A 25,769-nucleotide genomic window follows, 5' to 3' on the forward strand; every position below is an offset into this window, starting at 1 on the left:
TAAAAGCAGGAAGACCCAGGCATGGCTGCTACCCAGCAGGTGAAGGTGGGATGGGAGAAGTCCTGGAGACAGGACACCAAAAAGCCCACACTTGGTCTCAACTGAGCCCTGGGAGATTTGGGGAAGGATGAGCTGAGTGGCATCTTGCTTCTGCCTGCTTCCCAGCAAGACTATGCCCTTGGCTTCTGCTTGAGGCTGTGGACTATATTTAGAGGAAACATCATCCATAGGTAAGACTCTTACACTTCCCTATTTTAAGGTAGCGTTACTCGTAATGATAGGACACGGGGCTGGATGAACTGCTAGTTGAAACCAGTATGAATATTCTTGTGCTTAAATAAATTGGACTTCAACACCAGCATGAAAAAGGAGAAACCACACCCAACAGGGAATTCAGAGGTTCGCATCACAGTCCTTGGTCTTATACCACTATATAAACAAAACTGTAGTAAAGTAATTAAACATTCCTATAGAACCCACCTGAACATCATCCGCATTCCATTTCTGAGTTCATGAAAGATTTTTTTACCTAGCAAGGAATACAGAGTAAAGAAGCAAACTACCTCACTCACATCTCAAAAGGAATTAAACATCAAGGCTGCAGGTGAGACCTCACCCCTCTGTACCTGCACGATGACTTGGAAGAGAAGAGCCTGTTCCCACCTCCAGCTGTCTCTGCTGCTCATGGGTTTGCAGAGCAAACTGGCTTACTGAGTTTTTGGACCAAAATAAACTCTTTTAAACAAACAGTGGGATTTTAACCAACAGTGGTCCCTCCTTCTAGCAGCTGCCCACCATTACACTGCAATGGGCATCACGTGGAATCACACAGCTGGTTAGAGCTCATCCTTCCTAGGCCCAGTCTTAGTTCATTAACTAGCAACCCCTTTCAGCTGGAGAAGAAAAAAAATACATAATGGAGGGTCTAATAATGAAAGACAAGTAATAAATGAAATAAACTTTGGAGATTTTTCACTGTTGGCTTGTTGCTCGCATACCATTTATGACTTTTGAGTTTTAAATGTTGTACTTTGTTACACCAAAGTAACACTTTTACACTGGAAAAGACTGTAATTCAGAAAACAGCACTAATAAAGTGGGGAACAAAACCACAAGAAATGGGAAAATAGAATTTGGTCCTGCAAAGCACCTAAGCACATCTGTAATATTAAATAAAAGAATCTAAACCAGATTGCATGCTAGTGACTTCTGAATTGAAGCATTTTTCGGTAGCATAATCATCGCCTCTGAAAAGCTGCCTTAGGGCAAGTGCTTCGCTTAAAATCACACTTTCAATTAACTATTGTCATTAACTACAGGCAAACAACAAAAAAAGCAACTTGCTGTGTGAGCTTCTTTCCAGGCTGGTTGTTAAGGGAGCTGGGCCCATTTCCTACAGCTGAGAAGGGAACATTTTTGGGCTGCCTCATAGAAGTCTGTTTGGATTTGCACCCTCAGCACACTAAGTTTGGAGGTTTTTTCCTAGCTAAACCCCACGAATCTAAAGGTTATCCATCAACCTTATTCACTTCTATAATTCCGGTGCTTCACCTTCATTTGAATTACATGAGCTGACAAAGTAGTCAGAACCAATAACCATCCACTGGTTCTCTTTATACAACAGCACAACCTTAAGCCATTCTCCCACTTAGGATTAAAAATGATGTTACCTGAATATTAAGCCTTCCTCTGTGAGCCCCAAGGCCGTACCGCTTTGCTGTAGAGGCGTGGAGCTGGAAGTCAGTAATTTTTAATGTCTCTAGACCAAGTGGAGGACAATCTACAAAACAAAAGATTGATTAAAACTTAATTAAAGGAAAAGCAACACGAAAACAAACAAGTATTCAAAGTTTCTGGACTTCGCTTGTGCCAAACTGGCTGTGGGCCTCAGCTGGTCTCAATGAAGTCAATGAGAAATGGCAGCTCTCATAAAATCAATGAAGCAATGCTGATTTACACCAGCTGAGGATCTGGCTTTTTGAGGATCTCAGATAGTTATTACTGCTTGATATAAGCTTATTTTTTTTCACAGATAGGCAGTTTTTCCTGTCAAGTGCTTTTCAGTACAGAATGCCAGTAAAACAGCCTCTTATTTTTCTCTCTTTTAGCACTTTCTTTTTCATCTCGTTTTGATTTTTTTCCCCACTGTACTCATTCCAAGCTACTGTATGAAGTTATGTTTCTAATTAAACTCTGTTCTGGAAACTCAAATCCCAGTCCCTCATGTTGCACAATAGCATCTGTTACAGAGGTCTGGGGGGACCGGACCGGCTGAGCTCTGCAGAGGTTGTGACTAAGCACAAAAAGGGCAATTTTGAAACAAGGGGCCATCTATCTGAGCTCCAAAGCCTTGAAGAAAGAAAAGCAGATGCCATTGCTTTAGCAACTAGCCAGTAATGTAACACATCACAACCTGGAGCTTTGGCTTTGGAAGATAAGACGTTGGAAAGAGTTTACTTGGTGATTATCAGAAAAATATTCTGGTCTAAAATGACCTCAGCCACCACAGTTCCCCAAAATGTATAGCATATTTATCCTCAAAATACCACGGTGAGGTGGGGAAGACCCACTCTCAGTGTTTCACAGGAGGTGGACAAAAGCACAGGGAGACACTTTGGAAGCATCTAAGTGGTACAACAGAGCACAGTTTAGAGACCCTGAAGTCAAAGTCCACATGGGGCAGAGGTAGAAAGCAGTGTCATGCTTCATATTTAGCTCAGGTACTTGTTAGGTTAGACTAGGTTTTGCACTGCCATGGCCATATCACTTCTGGTTTTGGGTAGAGACCAGAATTTTTTCTGCAGTCGAGTTTGGGAGGTTTGTTGTAACTTGCACAACAGGTTGTGACACAGACAGGGGCCAAGCACCAGTCATGGATCCCAGGCAACATTTCCAGTCCCCAAACCATCCCTCTGGTCCTCAAACCATCCCTCCTCATCTCATTTGTGCCACGGTTGTTGGAGAATTGTCAGAGACCTCCCTCCCATGTTTTATACCTGCAGCCCTCTTACATACACATTTTTAATCACTCACCAAAACATCATGAGGGTGTGTACCTGAGAACCTCATCCTTGACAAGTCTAACTTTGACATGTAGTTTTGCATTACTAAGCACAAACTGGCAAAATATATGAGATTTTTCATGTTCCTCCTTAGCTCACGACAACCTGAAACCCCTCAGGTATAACTTTACGTGCCCTCAGTTCACATTAGTATTTGTTCATCCTTAGGAAAGTTCTCACACAAATCCAGGGCAAATCAGAGGCAGTAAAGACAAATCCTAAATATTAATGTTTTTTCTGAAGTACCAACAGAGATCTTAGTCTTACACAAGGGACAAAATGTAGACAGTTCCTCAATTTCAAAGACCTTTCAATCTAATTATCCAAAACAGAGAAGAGACAGGATGTATAAGGAAAGCCAGAGGAAGAAGCAGCTCAGAGGATTTTTGTTTCAGTGGCTGATTGTTTTAATCACATTTCCTTATAGAGCGTTTCATCTTTCATCGTACTCTGACTGGAAGAAGTCCCAGGCTCTGACAGATCTCCACTGGTTGTAAATTATACAGCTGGGCACTGCCTGCCTTTCTTTAACAATTTCAGGACAGGTCTGGAAATCAATCTCACAGTGTAATCCTGCAAACTCTTGTGCACTTTGGTATATTTTGCTCTGTGAATAGTCTCACCATCCCCAGGTGCTCAAAAGCCACCTAGAAGAACCTGTGCCAGGTCTGAGCTGAAAATAAGAGCAAGCTGCTTTTATATACCCAGTTCAGAAAATATCACTTAATATGATGTTTATACTGAACTAGTCTGCAGGTATGGCTAGGAGTTAATAAAAGGGCAGAACATTTCCCACAAAGTGAAGAGCCAGATCCATAGGACATATGGCTGCACAATCCACACTCCCTCACCATTCTCCTCTTCTGTACAAGACCTATTTTCATGAAACCTGCAGGAAAAGCACTATTTTTAAGCCTGACAGCTGCCTGTCAGACCTGGCTGAAGTTACCTGGAGTGACATACACCTGTCAGTGTACACACGAGAAGTGGGTTTGGTTTTATTCAGACTGAAATGTTAATAATTTATTATGAGACTGTGGACTTCAGGGAAGGTTCCTTAGACTGCAAGATGGGCATCTACAGACTGAGAAAAATTACCTGCATATATTTGTGTGTATTATCTCTGTTTCTAGAGAAACGGAAGCCTAATAATAGACTCAAAAACGTCCATATGGATCTCAGTTAAACATGCTTGACTGCTCTTTATTTTTCAAAGACAAATTATTTGTGTTGTCTGTGAACACATCAGATTAACAGGTCAATATTATGAAATGCTCAATTTCACAGGAGTTTTCAATGAAGGTAAGATTAAGCTCTAAGAGAAGGCAGGAGCAGTACAATATGCAATATAGATGCCTTTGATGAAAACTGCAATACGTTGTTAACAATACACTGTCCTTTCTCAGCGTTCTCAAGACTTGTGATATTTCAAGTGAGATCATTAGGATGTTTACCATCCATTTAACAGTATGCAGGATTTTTTTTTCCTGTTATTTACATAAATTAGTAACAGAGCACCTAGCTTGCTTTTTCTCAAAGTGAATTGAACCTTAAGTTGTCACTTCATTAACTTACCAAACCATGTAAAGATTTTTTTTTTTCCTTTAACTTGGTAAGAAAAATCAATTATTTTACTCCAACACTTGACTGAAAATTAATGGAAAGAATTCCCAAACCAGCAACGGAGCAGCAGGATTCTCCATAAAAGACCATTGACCTTTAGATGTTTCCGTCTGTGCAGCTCTGAACCAGGACGATGTTCTTGGAGTCATCAAGCCTATTGTTTGCAGTAGCTTTGATGTATGGGATTTGTGAAGTTTTCCACAAGGCAAGACCTTTGATTTTGCTTTCAAATGAAATTAGGTCTCCTATTTATAGCCATAATATTTGACTATTAACACTTTAGGAATATTACTTTTCCCCACATGTTTATGAATTCCACCGTCAACAAAAGGATGAAAAGAGGAATATATTAGACCAAAACATCAATCTGTAATGTACAGAGGTGCTGGAGGCAAATTTTTCGGTGTGGGCTCACCTGATTGACTCCAAGTTACTCATCATAATACCACACAATCCACCTAAAGAAGCCATTTCACCACTGAAAAAAAATCCTGATTCATACTGTGAATTTAATTTTAGATAAATTATTTTGTTGCTGTGTGTCCCCCCACTTCTTAAAGCTACTAGAGATAACTAGGACAGCATATTTTTTGAAAGGCATACAGGAAAAGAAACTGATTTATGGCATTCATGGAGACTGTACTTTTAAAACTATTGCTTTATTATATTTTATCTTTTAAGAAATCTTTTGTATAACAATGAAAATTGCCACACAATCAATGAGGCTGTCTTAATGATTTTGTATTCTCCGTGCCAGTTTGAAAAACACCGCAGAAGCTACAGAAATTGGGTATCATACCTTATAGATTCACCCGGAAATGACCCAGTTGTTTGGTCATTTCTTTAACTGGTTGAAAAAGTAACCATTATAAAATACAGAAATTGACATTTAAATCCACGTATTATGTACATAACAACTTACTAACAAACTGCAGCTAGAGTATTTATGTTTTAGAGTGACCAAAAAACAAGCATTAACCTTGCAGGTGGAGGGAAGAAGCTGAGTTCTGGACATTTCTCTCTTCCTGGACTTTATCCAACCACAATTTTATGTGTTATTTTTTCAACCATGAATAGGTATTCACTTTAGAAACAAGCCATTAATAAAATATCTGGATCAAATTAATTAATTCCAAGATTGAAACAGAGACAGGGCTTGGATTCAGACTTAATAACGTGTATCTTGAATGCTGTTCTTGTGAGATTTCCATTTCAAAATAGCTTTCCATTAGCTATGTTAAATGGCGGTACCTCGGTGTGCATTATTTTCAATTATGCTTCTGCTAGACGGAGAAATGATTGTATCCCAGCTAAGGGCAGCAAGGCAGTTCTGATAGTTTGACACTGAGCAATCGCCCATCCCTTGAAGTCATGAGGAGGAGACTTTTGAGACTTAATTCAATCACAACTTCATCTCTTGAAACCTCAACTTACCAGTTACAATTTAGGGTTTGCCAATACTGAGAGCACTACCCAAAGGAGCTGCTGAGCTCCCATCTCAAGCCAACACCAACTCAACTCATCTTGCAACTGTGCAAGGATGTTGGTGCAGGTTTGAAAGCAGTTTCAGCCTCACGATGGCTGTACCCTACTTGATGCAACATCTTCCTTTGAAATTCTCATCAAAACAACCCACCTTCTGCAGAGCCAGCTTGGTTGTCTTTACAACTGGAGTGTAACTGTAGCTGCTCTGCAGCAATCTTAGCTGTTCTTTATGATAAAACTGTATGAATGGGCATTCTTAGAAACATATTAGCTCCATAAATGGAAGATAAATGTATAAACAGGGCAAGGAAAACAACCCTGTTCATCTTCATTGCCTAAATTAGTCACTTATTTTCTTTTCTTCTGGTCTAAATAAAGATTGTCAGATAAGCACAGGTTGTCATTATAGCTTTTGTATCTAATAAGGATGCATTTAGGAAATCACTCTGTGCTGTTCTTTTGGAGGCATGGCAGACAAATAATTGTTTTATTTAAAGAATATTTTCCACCAATTTAAGAATATGTTCAGATTTTCAAATGGAAAGAAAAGAAGCATCATGTTTCCTCTTCACTTATATTTTTAAAAGCTTTACTTATAATCCTTTTCAGTTCCTGCAAGTCTGTTCTTGTCTAACTCCTCAAGCACAGTGATACTCAGACCTAGAAATGCCTCAAATATCAGCCCTGTGCAGTCTGACAGTCTCCTTGACATTTGGAGGCAGAATGTACCTTGACTATTTATTTTTTTATGATTCTAAATGTGTTTTAGCTCCAGGAGCTTTGTCATTTTTAAACGCATAATAATCTCCTTGCGTTTCAAAATGTTTGTTTGGGGAGAAAGGATGTTACGCAAGAGATGCAGTAGTTCAGAGAAGACAAGGGGAGGTCACAGTAGAGCTGACAGTGAGTTAACACAAATTTTTCTACACAGAGAATGATTTTAGCACCAGGATTTTGCTGTTGTTGTTGTGGGTATCTATAGCTTTGCATTTGGGTCTTGAGCTTGCACCACCCAACTCAACAGAAGAACATCACTATGGTAAATATGAAGACCTCATCACCCTTCCAATGTAGCCAACACAATACAATCAGGTATCTCATGGTGACATCCCATGAAATAAGACAGATTTAGTTTCAGGTTTTGAGTCCCTGTTTCTTTTTCTGGGTCATCCCAGGTTAAATGCAGAATTTAGGCCTTGTTTAAGCAGAACACTTAAACATATAATTAACAAAGAAAATGCAAATCTGTGAAGCTACTGATACAGGTACAATAATGCATCTATTTTGGGGGAAGAAGACTTTAATACTTCTTATACTATACATACTATTCTTACAGGCTTGGATAAAAATTCTTAATGAGGTCAATATAATAAATTTTCCCCTAACAGCTAACTTTAGAGCTTTTCCTATGAAAAGTGTGGTTGATAATTCATCTCCCAACAGCAGAAACTTTTAAAGGAAACCCTGGCAGTGTAATTCCTGTATCTCAACTAACACTCAGTTCACAAGTATGCAAAGTATTTTAATACTGCAATGCACCTGAAAGGTGAAATAACAGTAAAAGCCTATTTCTGCTCACCTGCTACTTGCTGAAAGGATCTTTTGATTGCTTTTCTGTGGTAGACAGCCTTTGTGGGGGCTGAATGAAACAGAACAAGGTTCTCAGTTTTCTAGATAATTTGTTATATTTACAGTCTTAGGACATTAGTGGGGGGGGAACGTGGTCTAGCTAAATTTTGCTGTTTTGACGATGTGATTGTGGAAGTGTGAAATTTCCACAGATGTTCATGAGTCACACTCTACACTTGGTATGGCCCAGCTTTTCCCTGGAAACAGGTCGGCGGATTTCAGTCTGAGCAGTTCTCTGACTTTGTTCACATCCAAAGTGTTGCAAGCAACACATTCCAGTTTCTTTTCTGGCCTGAATTCACGACACCAGCCCCTATGCACCCCAGATTAATTAAAGCAGTAGAGGCAGTTGAAGGTCCTTCAAGCACACACAGTTTGCTTTTGTTTGCTTTTTCTTATAAACCCATTCCCAGGGTACTAAAAGAACAAAGTAAGCAATGTGCACTTATAACAAATCCCCTATATAGAAGCTAAAATACTGAATTATAGTCCCAGATCAAAGATCAAATAAAGGATTAAATAGATGCCAAAATTTTCTATCCTAAGACAACATTAATTGTTCTCTAATGTTGCATCAAAGCTGTATATTTTTCTAGGACAAGCAACAGATACTGCACGGGGGTTTAAGATGTCAGGGACTTCTCTCAGATGGAAATGGCAATATTTATCATAGCACTGCAACATAAACTTCTCTCACTTCTCTTTATGGTTGCTGTTGAAGATTAAAATAAAATAAAAAGCCACAAATGCTTTTGGTTAAAAGCCAGAAGAGCCAGTTCTGTTAGGGGTCTGACTTAAAGCCTCCATAAATCAGGATCGACACTTGCATGGGCTCTAGGTGAGGGCAAAGCCTGAGTGAGGCTCCCACAAATGTCACCTATCTGGCATCTCAGAGCTGCTTTGGATGGTGAGATATGATTCTTCTTTGCAACCATCTTATCCAGGGCCAAGGAGCTGCGTCTTGAAAGTCTCTTAGCTTGTGGGGAGGGGAGATGCTTTTTAGGAAGGGAGGTAGTTACTGAGAAGTGGCAAATATCTCCTGTGTGATGGAGCAAGGCCAGTCCTGGGCAGGGAAGGTGTGGATTTAAAGCCATAACCACTGGAGTTGGGAGTAGTGAACCAGAGTGAAAGCCCTAAGACACTTTCAAGGCCACCAAAGTTGTGTCCTCACCATGTCTGATACCAGTGACACACAAAGACATCCCGTTGTACAAAGGCACTGAACACTTCCATGGTTTCTCTACACCACCTAAACACTGAGCACCAGCTGGCAGGATTGGGCACAACAGTTACTTGAAAAGTTGCAGGGTCCAGACTCTATCGAATGTGAAAGTATCTCTTCTCCTCCTTCCAAGGTTAAGGAAAGATTAAAGGCAAATAAAGAATAAAGTAAGAATTATCTTGATCCTTTAGGTCAGGTCTGACATGAAACTAAACATTCTGAGGTTCAGAAAGTACACTTTGTTTTTTTCTTTAATTACTTTTCACATTTTTGCTTCCTCACAAACCCAGGTTGTGGCTGGTTCTAGATGCAACAAAACAGCACATTTAGCCGGAAGAGCTTCTGTTATTCGTGGCATAGCTGGAAGAAGGAGTTTCCAGAAATCTTGTTCTCTGAGAGATTTCTGGCCAAGATTTCAGACTCAGGAGGCTCATCTACATTCCAGATACTGTATGACATTCCCTGAGCTGCCTACTGCTGCCATCGTACAGCCCACCTGGCAGATGACATGATTTATGATGTGGGCAATACAAGGGCCTGATCCCACAGGTACAAAATCATTAGGCTTGGGCACAAGAAGCATTTGCCATTGTTTCTCGTGGCTCTGGTTCTTGCTACCTGTTGTCCTTCTTCTTGAGGGAAGAAGCAACCATACCCATAGGTGCCTGCAGGCAGCGGCCTCCTCCAGGTGGGTGGAAGCATGGTCCGTAGCTCTTGTCTTCATCTCCCTCTCCCCACATCTTTTTAGGAGAAGAGAAAGGCAGAGAAAAGAGGTCATGGTGTCCAGGCCATTAACAGAAGAAACAATCAGACAAACAGGACAATTTAGGTTGGAAGGGACCTTCAGGCTCATCCAGTCCAACCCCTGCTATGAGCAGGGACCTCTTCATCCAGACCAGGTTGCTCAGAGGGAGGACAAGCTGCATTCAGCATGGACCACCAGCATATGGAGGCAATAAGTATCAGTCTAGGCATAGCCCCAGGAAAAGGTTTTCTAGATGCTCGTGATACCCTCTCACTTTTATGCAAACCCGACAAGTCCTCCACTTCCTCTACAAAAGAATATGGGTATTTAGTCACTCAGAAAAAGACATATTATTCCCTTTAATGGCAAAAAAATACAGCCTGAAAAATACCTTATCAATTCTCAACTTTTTATTATGAGTTTTGACTAAGGCTGACTTCTGTGCTATTAATTTTAAAATGTCTCCTGTGATGTTTTTCTGAAGCACAGGATGAAGACTTTCTGTAATTCCAGCTAAAGCCACAAAAACTGAGCACAGCCATCAAAAATTAGAACCATCCTTTTTTCTTCCTTTTTTTTTTTTCAGAGCCAAACAAATAAGCTTAGCCAAACAATGGAGAAAAAAACTGAGACAGACCGCTCACACAATGGCTGGGTATGGGACTAAAATTACCATTAAAAACGCATCTGTCCAATGTCTTCGTGCCAGAAATACTTTGAAATATGAAATCACTGAGGTATCCTGCAAGATCAAAGATTCTACAAGAAGAACATTAGGTCTAGCCGTTAAAAATAAACACTGAAACTCGGAATACCATTAACAAACACAAAAAATAGGTACTATCTTAAGATACCACCCTGGCCTAATAAATGAAACACCCCAAAAGTGCTAAAGTTTAACCGGTTTAATGATTCCAGTTGAGCATATTTTACCAAAGATAGTACAACTGCATAAAAACAGTTGTATAAAATTGGCTTGTGGTCACATTTTTTTCTTCCCCCTGCCTGCTCAAAAGCTGTAGTACCAATGTCTTACAGAAGTAATTATATCTATAGGTAGGTATTGCACAGATACTGTGCAGTTGTACAGAAATAGGTGGCACCACTCCAACATCACCCAGTTCCCACCTTCTCTCTAGGACACACATGAAGCCCACACACATAGAGCAGGAACGACCTGCGAGGTTGTAAAGGAGGTCTCATTAGCACTGATAAGCCATTAAATTTTATCATCGCTACTATAGTTCCCTCCAGTCCTGAGAACTAAATTTACACTTGAGAAAGACTGAAATCAGCCACTTCCTGGTCAGCAATACTTAATATTATTCAACTTTTAATCAAGATAAAAGCTAGCATAAAGTAAACTGTATTTATTTTCTGTAAAGTGGAAAACATGCTGAATATGGTACTGAAACAGATGCACTAGTTTCTTTCGATGAAGCGGTCCAAAGCCTAACACAGGTAAATCAGGGATGAAGACAGAGTCACCTTGCTGTGCAGTTTTGGGTTTCATCATAAGCTGTTTTCTACCAGTTTAGCTTTCTGACTTAGCTCTTGGTGGGAGCCAGCAAAGTTCAGAGCCAGCATGATGAAGTAGTATAAGCGATGCCTTTAGGCAGCGGACCGACATTAGTCATCTTAGCTGGGAGTGGAAATGTCATCTTTCATTTTTTAATGATTAAAACTAAAAATAGGCATTTACCAACAGCATGCGGAATAGATGTAGCAGTGAGACCTGGGTGAACAGCACAGGATCATCCTTCCCAGAGTCATTCCTCCCCTGGTCTGTGAAAAAAACTAATCCTTGCCAATTTTAAACCTTCCCAAAGATTATGCTGCTAATCAGAAGTGACATTAACAATTGCCTTCTCTGCATGTACACAAACATATGGTTGCAAACGAACCTCCTTGCATGAGCAAGAATACCCTCAAAGGTGGGCTGACCACTTCAGCAGAGATTGCCAAGCCAACCATCATCCCCCAGCACCCAACTGTGCTTATACCTCTTGCAATTAATATCCCTCCTCCTCCTCTCGCAGAAGTAACTGTGAGGAAGCATCGCTGAGGGGTTGGTAAGGACGGTTCAAGCCTCAGAGTTTATTTCTGAGTCGTCGTCCCGCACAGGCTGGTCTCAGTTGCTGTCTAACCCTCCTCCAGGTTGCACATCTGGGCTAAATACTTGACCTATATAGAGAACCCTGTGACAGGAAATACCTAAAATCAATCCAACTCGGGTTTAAAACCTTTTATAAAGTGTAAGTCTCGGTTTTATGGAGACCTGGTGCGTCTGCTCTAGCAGTGAGTTTAGACATATATACTTTTTTCCTAGAATCACATCTGTTGTTATTATTTCATACGGCATAATAGGAGGAACGAATGAAAACAAACACTTCTCATAAAGAAAAGAAGTCACTGTAGTGCCTGGAGCTACTGCTCAGACAATGATTTCGGAAGAAAGTTTTGTGGTTACAATTAACCTGAACTCAAACTTTGTGCTCCCTCCCAACCCTGAAAAATAAATCAGATTGTACTTTCTAAAGCTTAGTAAAAGAAAAAAAAATAAGTTTACTTGTCTTTTTGCTTTTCACTTAATCTCTTTCTGATGGACTTTCTTTTAATTGCATGGCTGATTGAAGCTCAGCTCTAAGGCATTACTGAAGTCTGAAGTGGCTGATACATTTAAAGTCCCAAACAGTGGAAAACTGTTTTAGTGAAGGGATGAAGAATTGGCCAAGTGCACACAGAAAATAACCGGAGGTCCTTTGGATATTCCCAGAAGTCCTGAAAAGCAAAAGATTTAGGAACTCATATAACAGAGCTTTCTTCTTGCCTTTAAAGCCCCCTACGTCCAAACTGTTGCACCCTTGAGAAGCACCCTGAAAGCAAAGTATTTAAGAGTTCAAAGCAAAAGGAAGTAAAACTTCAAGAAAGAATTCAGTCTCTAAGATTTGAGAGAATCAAATCCAGGCCTGGGTTGAAATGTGACTACCCTCCTTAAAAAAGAATAAAAATAAAAAATCCTAAAGAGCAGAGTTAGAGGAGAGGAATTGCTGGGGTGCAGGATGGATGCTGCCCCTGCGACCAGGTCTATGGCTGGTGTTTGGGCTCACTCTGGAGACACAAACCCCAGGGGAGCACAGGAATCCCACTGGAAAATGCACCATCGATGAAGGTATCTAAGCACAGAGCCCAGCTTGCACAGACAACTTATTATTCCCTAATTTTTGAAAAACGCATGATTTTTAAGGAGTTAAAACACACGCACACTCTGCAGTCAGACTCTCCTTTTCTCAGATTTCTCAGCTGGCCTTCCCAGGAGCTTTTGCTCCACTTCCCAAAGGATTTCAGCTTCCAGATGACTTTTTAGCTTTCAGATGTTCATTGCCAGAAAGGCAATGACACATATCATAGTCCATCCATTTTACTTCCCTATCTCTACCTGCCCTCAAGCTAGTCATGGAAAAGGACATTTAGGGAACAACAACCAAAAAAAAAAAAATTAAAAAAATACCCCAAGCCCAAGCAAGCACCAGGATTCTGTGGTTTTAAAAGCTCAGTTAATATCTTTTAAATTCTGTGCACTCAGCACTTTCACAAGCCTCTGAGCTTCCTGCCCACAGAAAGCGAAAAGCTAAAAATACCATGAGAAAGACATGGCTCTCACTACTTCTGAGCAGATCGGAGAGAAGAACTGGAGGTTCAGTAGGGAAGCTCTTAAGAAGCTCCAGCTCCATGTGAAGGAGCTGAAACAGTTCAAGCAAGGTTCAGATAAATAGTTCCAAGGGTGGGCACCTCTCCAACTCAAATGACTGAGTCTTCAGAGGTCCTTCCTCCTTATTCCAGCTCCCTAATGATCTTGCAGCTTTCTGCAGCCTGCAAAAGATTCCCAAAATTCATTCTGTCTAAACATCTTTTCTGTTTTGTTTAACAATTCAGCCCCGGTCCAGCAAAGGCTCATAATCACAAGCTAAACATTTAGCACATAGAAGGTTCACTGATTCAAAGCTGTATCTCAGAAACTTCAAACGATACAAAACGTGAGTTAATAGTGAGCTTAAAATTGCATGTTTGCTTGTCTCCTTGCTCAATTCTGAAATCCTGAAGATCCACAGACTGTTTAGAGGAGTTATCACACAACAAGTGGTGATGGTTTTAAACAGAAGGAGGGGAGATTCAGGCTGGAAATGAGGAAGAAATTGTTGCCCCTGAGGGTGGTGAGAGCCTGGCCCAGGTTGGCCAGAGAGGTGGTGGATGAACCATCCCTGGAGACATCCCAGGCCAGGCTGGACGAGGCTCTGAGCAACCTGAGCTGCTGAAGATGTCCCTGCTTATGGCAGGGGGGGCACTGGATGAGCTTTGAAGGTCCTTTCCAATGCAAACCATTCTATGATTCTGTGATTTATTTCTGCCGAAATAGAAGTTTCTGCTCTAAGCCAATGAAAAATCTTTCAGAAGGTTAAAATCTTGTCCTGTGTTCTCATGCGTATGGGGCAAACTCATTATATTTTTGAAAATTATCTTGGGGGAAAAAAAGAGAGTGTTAAACCCAAACCTGGCATAAGGGGTGGTCATAACGGTGTTGATAGGAAGTGCTTACCTCCAGATTTGAGATCAGGTCTTCTAAGATACTTTGAATTTTTCCCTTGATTTGACGGATGTTTTAGGAGGACCCTGACAGTAGAGAGAAGCCATAAACCTGTCACCATAAAACACTGTATCCCTGAAGAGGAGAACATAAAAATACTCTAATTTCTGGCAAAGAATGACAAAGAGAGTTTTCAGTTGCTCCCATTACAAACAACATCGTCTCCAATGATTAATACACTCAGGTAGTTTACAGTGAACCTTGGATGCATTAGAAGGAGGAGATGCTTGGCCTCACTCCATACTCTCTTGTCAAACATAACTCGCCTTGAAAGGGGAGACTGTTTTGCTTTCTAAAGTTCATATGAGGAAACAGGCAAAAGGCAAATCTGGGGACAATGGAGACCACAGACCTCCTGAGCCACTCCACAGACCAAAGAAAACTCTGAAAGCCAAGCCCAACATTTGGGCTTCTCCCTCAGGCTCCCTTTTAGGTCCCAGCCAGGAGGATAAACCCTGTGGAGTCAAAGAGAAGGGAAATGCCAAGAAAAGTAATAAATTTGTGGTACGTGGGAGTGTGAGGAAGAAACCGTCTACAGGAAGTGCTCAAGCCCTATAATCTAAGCAAAAATTTAGATTTAGGAAGCTCTGTTAGATGTTGTCTAGATGAGCTATTGAGGTCCAAAAGAACAAGGGCTTTTGTGCTTAAGCCCAACTGAGACCCATCACAGAACAGCTGAGGCTGTACCTAGTGTCCAGCTTTGGGGCATATCCAGTAGTATCTCCTTCTGGATGGTCAAGACCTGTCTGCCATGTACTAGGATTCAAAACTGAGCATTTTTCTGTCCACATTTCCTGAACAGATCAGTCCACTGCAAACATGTCCAGTATTCCAGGCTCTGGGAGAAACATGGCCACCAGACATGGCATTGGAACAGGATATCTCCCTTTATCGGACTTCAAAAGATTGCCCAGATGGCTAAAAGACTCTCATTGTTGAAATGAACACATATTTTGCAGGGAAAGATGCTGAACATGAAGCTGAGGCACACACATGTTCCCAGCCCATGCTGCAGGAGATACTCCTCTTTTCATGAAGCCCAGAAGTTGTTGAATCAGGGCTGGAAAACTAAGATGAGCATGATTATCCAACTAAGGGCTAGAGGAGAAGTCCTGCCCTGGTGATTATTTTTATATTTGTATTAACTCCCAATGGATGAAGTAGAGAAATATCATTTACAGTTTCAATTACCATTACCAAAACGATCATTACCTGTGGCCATATTTCTAAGGACAGGAGCTTCTCAGATTTTAATCCGTTGTCTTGAAAATAAAGACCACACATCTTTCAAAACTGTATTTTTTAGGTGTTTATAAATATAAAAATGCACATAACCTTTTAATATTGACTTGATAAAGACTGAAGTTGTGATGTTAGCTGAAGCTGGTCCTTGGGAATTCTGCTGATTATAGCAGAACAACACTATTGCCAGGTACATACCTCACATAATTCACAAGCAGCCTAAGGCTGATGTACGGTCATACAAGAAGTCTGTCAGGCAACTCATGCTAATGAAAAAAATATAAGAAAAAGATAAATACCAAATAGATCTTTAAGAGCTAAATTAATCAGGTACACTATTCACTCTGAAAGTAATATTTTCATTATTAGTAACTGGAAACCAGTGAGCACACTGTGTAGCAGAAAGAAGTAAAAAGAAGCATAAGCTGCCAATACCTGAAATAAGTTTAACTTCTATATACAGCTTTGATTGCATTCCTCGCTTGGACTGTTGGATGCAGCAGCAAATTTAGAAACACAGCATCCTGCTAATGCTTGTATGAAAGCAGTAGAATGGTAGTATTTGCTATTATTTACAGACCTGTACATTTAGAGGTTTCCCATACTGTAAATAACGACAAGTAAACAGAAGATTAATGCTGTATCTGCACGCTTTCACTACTAAATCAGATGCACGAGCAACAGTTACTGGAGGTCGGCACGATCCACTGAAACTTGCCTCTTTTTGTGTGATTTTCTGCAATAGCAAATCCCAGCAGACACGCTGCAACGCCGCCCCACACAGTCCATGCACCGCAGGTTTGGGGCTCTCTTGTGTGTCAGAATAGGAATCATTCACTTTGCCTAATCCAAGAATAAAATGTGTTTCTCCAGCTCTGGCCTAGTAGTAGTACCTCACATAATTTTTTACAAGACATTATTTTGAAATATACTTCACAGTGTATTGAGCTTGATTCCCATTTATAAGACAGCTCCTTTAAACACCCCTCCAAAACCAGAAAGTCACTTCAAAGCCTCTTGCTATTTAGAAAAATTGTGTTGATCACTGTGGAAATAAGGAATGAAACCTTTATCTTTCCTGATCTCCATTTAACCTAAAATCATAGAATATCTCGAGTTGGATGAGAACCATGAGGATCATCGAGTCCAAACTCCCAGTAATGTGATACAAATCCTTGCTTGCCAATTGCAGTATGTTACCCACCAGAAAGAAATTATTTTATTTCCAAAAGACGACTTAGATATCTATCAGCAGATTCTCCAGAATATCCTGTTAAATTTAATTCAAACAGGGCTAGAGGGATTAACAGCTAAACCCAAGTACTCCAAAGATGCTTTAAATGATCCCCATATACTTCCCCTGATGTCTCCATAGGCACCCTGACTCTCAGAGCCACCATCTGGCATCTAGTCATTCCCCTTCTTGTTTTTCTCACCTTTTTTTTGTTCCCATTTTTAGCTATGGGTAGAAGAGAGAAACAGTTTTCCTTTTACACCTGTCAAGTTAATTTAGCACTGCCTGGTGAATGCACGAAGAATAAAATGCCTTGCTCCTCTCTGATGATGCTTCATCCCTTCTAGCACACAGCAGAAATCAAGAGTACCCTGTTTTTCCCTACGCGGGGATGATAAAACCACAGGGGAATGGGATCGTAAATGTTGCTTTTGCTGTGTTACAAGGAAATTATAAATGTTCTTGCATAAAAAATCAGACATCAGCAGTGTTAGATACCCATCTTGGGGCTGGTCAAAATGTCCTTTATTCCATTTTCCATGCACTTTATTCTTGCCTGCGCATGGATAGTATGTTCAAGCTGGTTACTGAGAAGTAAATTCTACATTGGAGATATAACTGCACAGCTATAATGGCCATGGAAAAAAAAAGCAACCATGAAGCAAATTCAAATGTTGCCTTTGATTCATGACCTATTGAATTAAATAGAACCAAACTGTCTATTAAGGCAGCTCCCAGGGACAGGAAGAGTAAAGGTGATTGTCTGTTTCAAACATGAGTGATTATTTCTCTCACCTCTGTTTTCTTTCGGTGAATGTTTGTTTGAGCTGAGTAAAGGCTACAAAGTGTTTTCCATGTGTAATCACTGCATTTTAAAAGGTAAATATTTTTGGCCACATAAGAGCTTTGCTTGTTCCTGTTTGCCTTGAGTACCCAAAACCCTAGTGTTAAGGGCACATATAAATATGTTCATTTCAGAAAGCCTTGCTTATAAAACAAGTATCACAAGACATAACCTCACCAGAGGCCTGACAAGAAGACCAAATCTGGTGCATCTTTTGCATAATAATAACACAAGCACATGAAACCAGTATATAAGACAAGCAAATTTCAGCTCTCTACCCAGACAATAGAACTTTTGGTATTCTGTTTTTACATAGAAAATGTATTGGGCAAGGCTCAAAAATTCCAGGAAGAAAAGGCTCAGACACTGAAAATTCAAGAAATCATTGCTTCTGCACCCTAACTTCCATTACTTCATCTTTTTGACAGGTTCTAAGTTCACATAGCTGACGGAAATCTTCATTCCAAAACCAAAAGAAATAAGTGAAATTTGATTGTGAACCATCAGATTGACCTGTCTAGCCAGCTCACTGAACAGAAAATACCATCAAAAACCAGGAATGAATTTGAATAATGAGGGATTTGTAATATGCTGATATTTCAGGTACAAGTCTAGATTCAGGTTCATACTACTAGAATCTGTTCAGTGAAACCATCCCTTTTATAGAGAGGTATTTTTCTCACCTTAAAAATTAGTCTGAATTCAGAAAAAAACTGCTAGGAGAATTATCGTAGAAAGCGGGTTCCTCTAGCATAATAAAACATGTTTATTCTGATTTTTTCTCTTGTTTCATTAGCCATTGAAGCCATGGGTAAGGAAAGATGCAAATCAAAAAGGTTTGGCCAATTTCGAGGGCATTTTTCATTATTCATTCTTAGTCATCCTTCATCCTCTTTTGTTGTGACATTCTTTAAAGGACAGGCTCTCAAATGCAAAGGCTATGTTACTTTTCATAATCCTACATATTTGTAGAAGTGCTGAAGAGAAAATAGAAGCTGGTAGATGAAAGAAGGCTCATTAAAAGCCACATGTTTTCATCTTCGCTTGTCACATCTGGCAATCAGGACGTGATACAGGCCATATTAAAATTTATGGAATGTGCACCTAGGGCAAATGAGTTAGTTCATAAAAGTTGGTAGCATATGAAGTTTTGGCAAAAGCTTTGAGATGACAGTTTACATTCTAGGACACAGGAGCACTCCACTTTCTCTGGGCTTCTCAGAAGTGCAAGCCAGCTACAAGGTTTAAAACAGGATAGAAAACAGCAGCACTGGTAATTAACTGAGCACGTGGATAATTCTGTGCTTATTTCTTCTTAGTTCCTATATGAGCTGTTTATCACTGGCAACCAATGACAGAACCCCAAGGAATGGCAGGAAGATGTGCCAGGGGAGGTTTAGGTTGGACGTGAGGAAAAGGTTCTTCACCCAGAGGTGCTGGACACTGAACAGGCTCCCCAGGGAGGTGTCACGGCCCCAACCTGACAGTGTTCAAGAAGAGACTGGACAACGTCCTCAGACACACGGTGTGAACTGTGGGGTTGTCAATGCAGGGGCAGGAGTTGGACTCGATGACCTTTGTGGGTCCCTTCCAGCTCACGATATTCTATGATTCAATAGCCTTCACTTAAAACCCAGTCCATGCACACAGTCATCCCCAGCCTTCATTCTACCCTCTGATTCAGTTCGCTCACCCAAAAGCCTCCTTTTGCCCCTGAATCTCTTTTGTATTCCCAGCTCCTGCCCCATTTCCCTCCACACCTTTCCTCCAAGCTCCTCGACACGCTGCTGAAAGCCACCGCTGGCTCTGCTCCCCGCAGACCTATGATCACGCCAGCCACCCGTCCCGTCTGGTTTTCAGCCCTTGCCTTCCACTCTGAGGCACCTTGCCAAGATTTCTAATGACTTCTTCTTCCCAGCCAGAGCTCTGAGGCGTCACCCCATCTTCATCATGCCAGCAAAGTTCAACATGCTGGACTTCAAATGTCTTTGGAAAACTTTGAATTTAATGACTCTCTTTGCTGCTAGACTTCCTCCTGGCTCTCTGGTGCGCCTTTAGTCTGCTTGTTTGCAGTCTCCCCTCTTTCTACCTTTGCTTTAGCTAATCCCATCTAAAACCACAATTTTGGCCACCTTTTTCTTCTGTGTTTACATCTGTTCTAGCTGGAAATCTGCTGTATCCCTGTGACTTCTTCAGTGCTTTCAGCTATTAGTTCAATACCTTACATATCACGCTCATGTCTTCTTCCTAGTCAACAAATTCACCATTCAAATGCCAATAACACCATGAACTTGTCATGTTTTTAACTTCACACCCTCTTCAGGTCTTCATCACCATTTTGTACCAAAATCTTTGTAGTTTTTCCTGAATAACATCTCTCTGATTCAGCTTTTCCTCCTCTTTCACTTACTGATCTCTCTCCAACCCTTCATTATCTCATATCTTGATAAACATCTTAATTAATGCACTATGAGTCTACTTTTATACATTTAAAATATTTCTGCAAGACAGGTTTCATAGCTGCTTTCATTGGCCATTTCATCCTATTTTTGCTTTTCCTTACTGACTCCTCCTCAGACGTGGGGTCCAGTGGGATCACGACCCATCCAAGAGACTCCTAATGCACTACATAACTTTAAAAAATAAATAAATAAACACACCCAAACCCTTAAGAATTACATTGTTGAACCGGTGGCAAAATTACACAAAAATAAACAAATCTGGAGCAAGTAAACAGTGATGCATCTGAAGAGTTTCATCAAGCCTGAGGAAAGCAATAGATTAGACAAGACAAAGGAAATCATGGTAACTACACACACACATATGCTGGATTGTGCGGAGATCAAACACTGGAAGACCTATGAAATACAAAATAAATGTGCAGTAAACCCATTCTGAGCACTGCCATATAAATAAACATCACTCTCTTATTTTCTAAAGGCAATCAGACTTGAGTCATGGCCAAAACACAAACACTGTAGCAATATAAGTTTTAAAAATCAAACTTGTATCTTAGGAATGTTTGGTAGGTCCCAACTTCCTGCATTCTCCGTGAGACTGACAGATAGTCTTGGACTAAAGAGAGCTATGTAGGCAGTATTTTGGCAAGCGTGGTATCACGTTAACCATGAAAGGAGATACGGAACAGAGAGTCTGTAGCATTGCATTTCTAGAGTTAGGCGGCAGCTACACCAGAAAGTGACAGAAGTATAGAAGAGTAATTACAGATGTAATTGTGGTTGATTTGGGCGCCATCGGGTTGACAGTGGGAACTGTCGGGTGGTGACCCAGAGCAACGTGAAGCACTGAGCAATGTCATGAGGACCGCAGCCCCCTAAACCTCCGCACGGTGAATGTTTGCAGACAGACCCCAAAGCATCTGCAGGGATCTGCCCCACAGATGGCAGCTGGGACGGCGTATATTAAACTCTATTAAGGGCCTCATAAAAGAAAAACATTGAGGTTAACAAGACTCTTTCCAGTGATTTGAATGAGCGTTGGATAGAAGCCTAAGCAAACACGGATGGAATTAGAAATGGAAATATGTATATACAGAAACCTGTCAATCCAACTGTTTACCTCCCAGGGATGACCTGGTACCACTTCATTTCTGAGTCATTTACAGGGCAAGGAGGCAGACTGATATTTTTAACTGTTACCTGAATCGAGTATTTGCAAATATTGATTCTAATAATACTTAAAAAACCCAAAACACATTGCAACCTCTCTGGCATCAAGAGGATTTCTTTCTACATCAATATCTTACAGATTGAAAATATCTATATTCTCACCACCTTCAGTAATTAGCTTAAATAAATTGAGTTCGTGGCATCTGTTACGTGCCGTGTCCTTCAGAACTGCTACGTTTGATTTCGACTTTGATTCAAAGCTGGGGCTGATCAGCACCAGCTGCTCAGCCAAAGGGCAGATCACACGTTCCCGTTCCTCCGCTTTCTTCATCCCAGCTCCCAGCCAGACTATTGTTTGTTACAACTAATTAATCCCGCATGCCCCCGCTGCCAGCAAGCCTCACAAAAAGCAAATTTTTGTGTTTACTGCATGCCCAAAAAATTAATTCCAGTTCCAGATATATGTACAAACATATAAATATATATATATATAGACAACATATGTATTTACACAGCCAGGTTTATAGCTCCTATTCATGGATATCTGTTTGGCAACTGCTATTATTATTTCTAGCTGTCCCCTTAACAGGCCAAATGTGAGAAATTGTAGGCATGTATTATTATTTAGGCATCTCTGGCACCTTTGCAAGGGCTCAGATTTCCAGATATTCATTTCAAAGCAACCCCCGGTGACATGGTACCAAGCATCAGTGTCACTGCACCGGCAGGACCTGCCCCTTGCCTGCCTTTGGGAGAGAAGAAAAGAGAAATTCCAAATATTATAGCCAGAACTTTTAGCGCTGTCTGCAGTTAAAATTGCCTGACACTTCCTGCTAAAAACCTCCTGGTTTTCCTTAAATCTTTAACAAATGGTAACCATTTTCTTTGCTGGGTGTTTGCCTTAGGGCTTATTATGGCTATTTCAGTTAAAATAGTTCAGCTGCTCCCAAGGAAATACACTGAATTTTCCCATATTAAAGTGTAACAGCTAGTTTGTTGAGTTGGTGCCAAGCCTCCGTGCACCGAGCAAGGAGAGAAAGTTTGGTGGAGGGGATCAGTTGTTTATTGTACCTCTGGCTATTTTTTTAAAAAGCTCATAGGCTTTAAAACCTCTTATTGCATGCGGCTGGTAAAAGCTCCGTAGCTGAGCTGTGGCAAAAGAGCACAAGGTTGCTCTGGAAGGAGGGACTGAGCTATTCGAGCTACTTTGGGTGGTGCATCACGAGCCTCTCCCGTGATCCCCTTGACCTTGTGCTTGGCCATGCCGAGGAAGAGGAGGCCAAGGAAGGACCTCACCTGGCTGAATGCAGAAATGACTCCTTGAACTGAGTGGAAAGCAAAAAGCACCAAATTAGAAAGACAAAACTTGCACAAGTCAATTAGTTGGCACACAATAGGAAGTTTTCCGAGGAAGGTTTGAGGTCTTTTTTTTCTCCTTTTCTAATTCCCTAATTTCCTATACAGAAAAATGAGTGCCATTCCATGTGTAAAATCAAACATTCTTAGGCGATGACCAAATTCAGACTCCTTGTAAGACCTCAGCATGCTGTGTAATATAGTTAGAATTCTGTACCGCTCTGTCTCCAGTGCATACACTGAAGCAGGTTTGGAACGGACAAGTGTTGCACCCTGAAGGAGGTTGTTACCCATGTGGTTTCTGCCTCCTTTGCCCCTGTAAAGTGCTCAGTGCAGGTGGGGAACAAGAAAGCCACCTGTCTATAGAGATGAATGAACATTGCCCTCACATATTGGATACTGTCATCATCGCTGTCACAGTGCTCCATGTCTGGTGAAGTATATGTGATGCCACGGTGCCTGGGAAATTGGGAAAAAGGCACCAGGGAAGGTGAAAACAGAGCTGAACCCCAGAACATCCCACTACAGGCTGGAAATCTGTGCTGTCTCCAACATGCTGAAGAAGAAAAAGCCTGGTACCTAATTAAGTAGCTTTAAAACCCATGTGTTGCCCATGGTTAGATAATAAACCCAATAAGCCAGGGCAGTACCTGCTCAGGAAGCTGCTGCTGGCCTGAGGGAGCCAAGGGTGGAGATGTCCCGTGTCTCTGCTCCCCTGGGTGAGGTATTAACATATTTACTGTCATCCTTGACTTCTGCCTTGAGTTACACCAGCAATCCAAACTGCCTGCCCCACAGCTTCCCAGATTTCAGAAACGTTATTTTCTTATCACTGTTTATTATTATAAAACCCCGTATCTTTGCTAATTATTTTCTGTTAGTGTTATCATTAAATTGAAAGTACTTTGTTTATTCTCTGTTAGATGTAACTGGGAAAAGTTAATGTCACTCTACAACTCCTGATCCTCTGTTTTGCTCTCTGCATGTAATAATGGCTTTGAATTGCAAATTTTGAGCCATGTGCTCCAGCCATTAAAGTTCAGATGTAGGGAGTTCAGCTGTAGGGATGTGGGATTTGCCCCCAGATTTTACAATGCTGAAGTTCAGCATATGGGCCAAACTCACTTCTAAGTGTCCCAAACCAAAAAGTACCCACCATTCATTTAGGAAACAGAGAAAGAAATTACTCTTCTTTCAAGGGGGGTGCAATTAGCTCATAGTGGGAATGACTGGATGGTAAAAGTTGATCAAGTTTCTGCAAACTTTGATCATTGCATATTTGCATCCAATCAAATGCAGAAAATAGAAAATGGAATTAAGGGTGGCTTTTCTGTTTTTATAAGGCTTTTTTGTGGCTATTTAATTTCATTATTTTACAGGTCAATAATTACACTGAGCTTGTTATGGCTTAGTCTTTTACAGGAAGATCTTTGTTTACATATCTTCCTCTGGAGGGCTGTCAAGTGACATCTCAAAGAAATTCACAGGTTTATAAGTAAAATTAAATCAGGAACCTCTCAGGTTAAAATGACAAGAGATAATGTAAAGCATCACCATATGCAACCAGTTTTTACTGGGGAATCTGTCTTTCTTGCTTATAGAACAGCAGCTTTAATAGCAAGTCAGCTGTCAAGTGTAATTAAGAAGGAAAAGTCTGTATACTAGCTAGAGTGAAGCATAATTAATGCATTACCACTCTGATATCTCTTTGCTTGATGAGGAAAGGGTTAAAAAAATCTATAAAAGTTCAGCAGATCTGTTCTGTGGGATATTAAAAATTAATGTGTTGTCATCATCCTCACCACGAGCACATTTATTGTTATTGTTACCAAGACTGCCATTAACTGGATATTCATTAATGCTAAAAGTCACAGTCAGCATGAGATTCAGCAGACTCCAAGCTCTGGGGGAGGAGGTGGAAAGTTACCTGGTGGAGTTTCAAGAATGGCTTTTCCTTTTTTGTTGTTTTTCTTCGGTTTTAACTCTTTCCTGCTGGGTTTGAACCCTGGGCGCTCCTCTGTCTCTGCAGCACGGACGGGTCCTTCCTCTCCAGGTTGCTCCGTGAAAGGAAAAAACTCTTCACCAGGATACGGGAAGGAATAATAATGATCTCTGTTGCTAATCTCCTGCAGGTAATAATCCTGATCGTCCATGGGTACAGCCTGGGACACATCCCCCAGCAGCACCAGCCCAAAGGCGCAGAGAGCGAAGCAGAGCTGAGAAGAACATGAGTTTTTCTTGCTCGGGGCAATCATTATCCTTTGCTTTTGCATAAATCTCTGCAAATCCCAGAACTTTATTTGGAAAGAGGGGAAAACAGAGAGCCTTGGCAGCCGGGAAACCCCCCTTCTAGAGGGCTGGAGCAGCAAAGAGCAGCCGCTTTGGGGTAGTTTTGCCGAAGTTGCGCAGCGGGACGGAGGCTGCGGAGGGAGGGGGCAGGACGGGGCTGCATGTGATCGGCGGGCTCGGCAGCCAGACAGACGGACAGCCAGACAGACGGACGAGCGCTCCGCTCCGCCGGCGTTTGGCAGGTGGGATCGGCAGAGCAGTCAACTCGCTGCTTTTCTTTTTCTTTTCCTTTCACTTTTTTGTTGTTGTTGCTTCCCCCCAAAAAAAGTTACAAGACACTTTCCACTAAACCCCCCAACAGTTTTTTAGGCTCCCCGCACACAGATTATCCAAGAGAGCATTTGTTTAAAAACATACATAAATTTGGCAGCCAGCCCTTGCTACCCAGCCTGTGTATGAAAGGGTTTCCCTCCCCCAGGAGATGCTGTGCAGATGGGGGGGGGCACACAGAGCCCTGCCTGGACTTTGACCCTGGGCATACACGAAGCTGCATGGGATGTGGGGCTGTGGTAAATCATCCTCATTCCATATGTGTTGGGCTATATTCCCTCTCATGGTATTTTTTTTGGTCTTTTTAGTTTGTAAAAATGTAGGATCCCTCTCCAGCACCAATCTCAGCCTTCTTTCTTTGTATTAGTTAATATATATAGTGTCTATATATACACTATACTATATAGAGAGTATATATGCACTATAGTATATAT

The 25,769-nt window shown here is 41.1% G+C and overlaps 1 protein-coding gene across 1 annotated transcript in view; it reads right to left on the reverse strand.

Annotated features, from left to right (window-relative positions):
- The window catches only part of CPXM2 (carboxypeptidase X, M14 family member 2), a 75,173-nt gene extending 50,068 nt beyond the window's left edge, over positions 1-25,105 (reverse strand). The window contains exons 1-2 of the mRNA XM_082054521.1: positions 24,644-25,105; positions 1,671-1,780 (exon numbers count right to left, since the gene is read on the reverse strand). Of these exons, the coding sequence (XP_081910647.1) occupies positions 1,671-1,780; positions 24,644-24,989 (456 nt within the window). The 5' untranslated portion in view covers positions 24,990-25,105. The remainder of the gene's footprint in view (positions 1-1,670; positions 1,781-24,643) is intronic.
- Positions 25,106-25,769: the final 664 nt, after the last annotated feature.

Source organism: Streptopelia decaocto (genome assembly GCF_964273445.1).
Source record: "Streptopelia decaocto genome assembly, chromosome: 5".
Classification (NCBI taxonomy): domain Eukaryota; kingdom Metazoa; phylum Chordata; class Aves; order Columbiformes; family Columbidae; genus Streptopelia; species Streptopelia decaocto.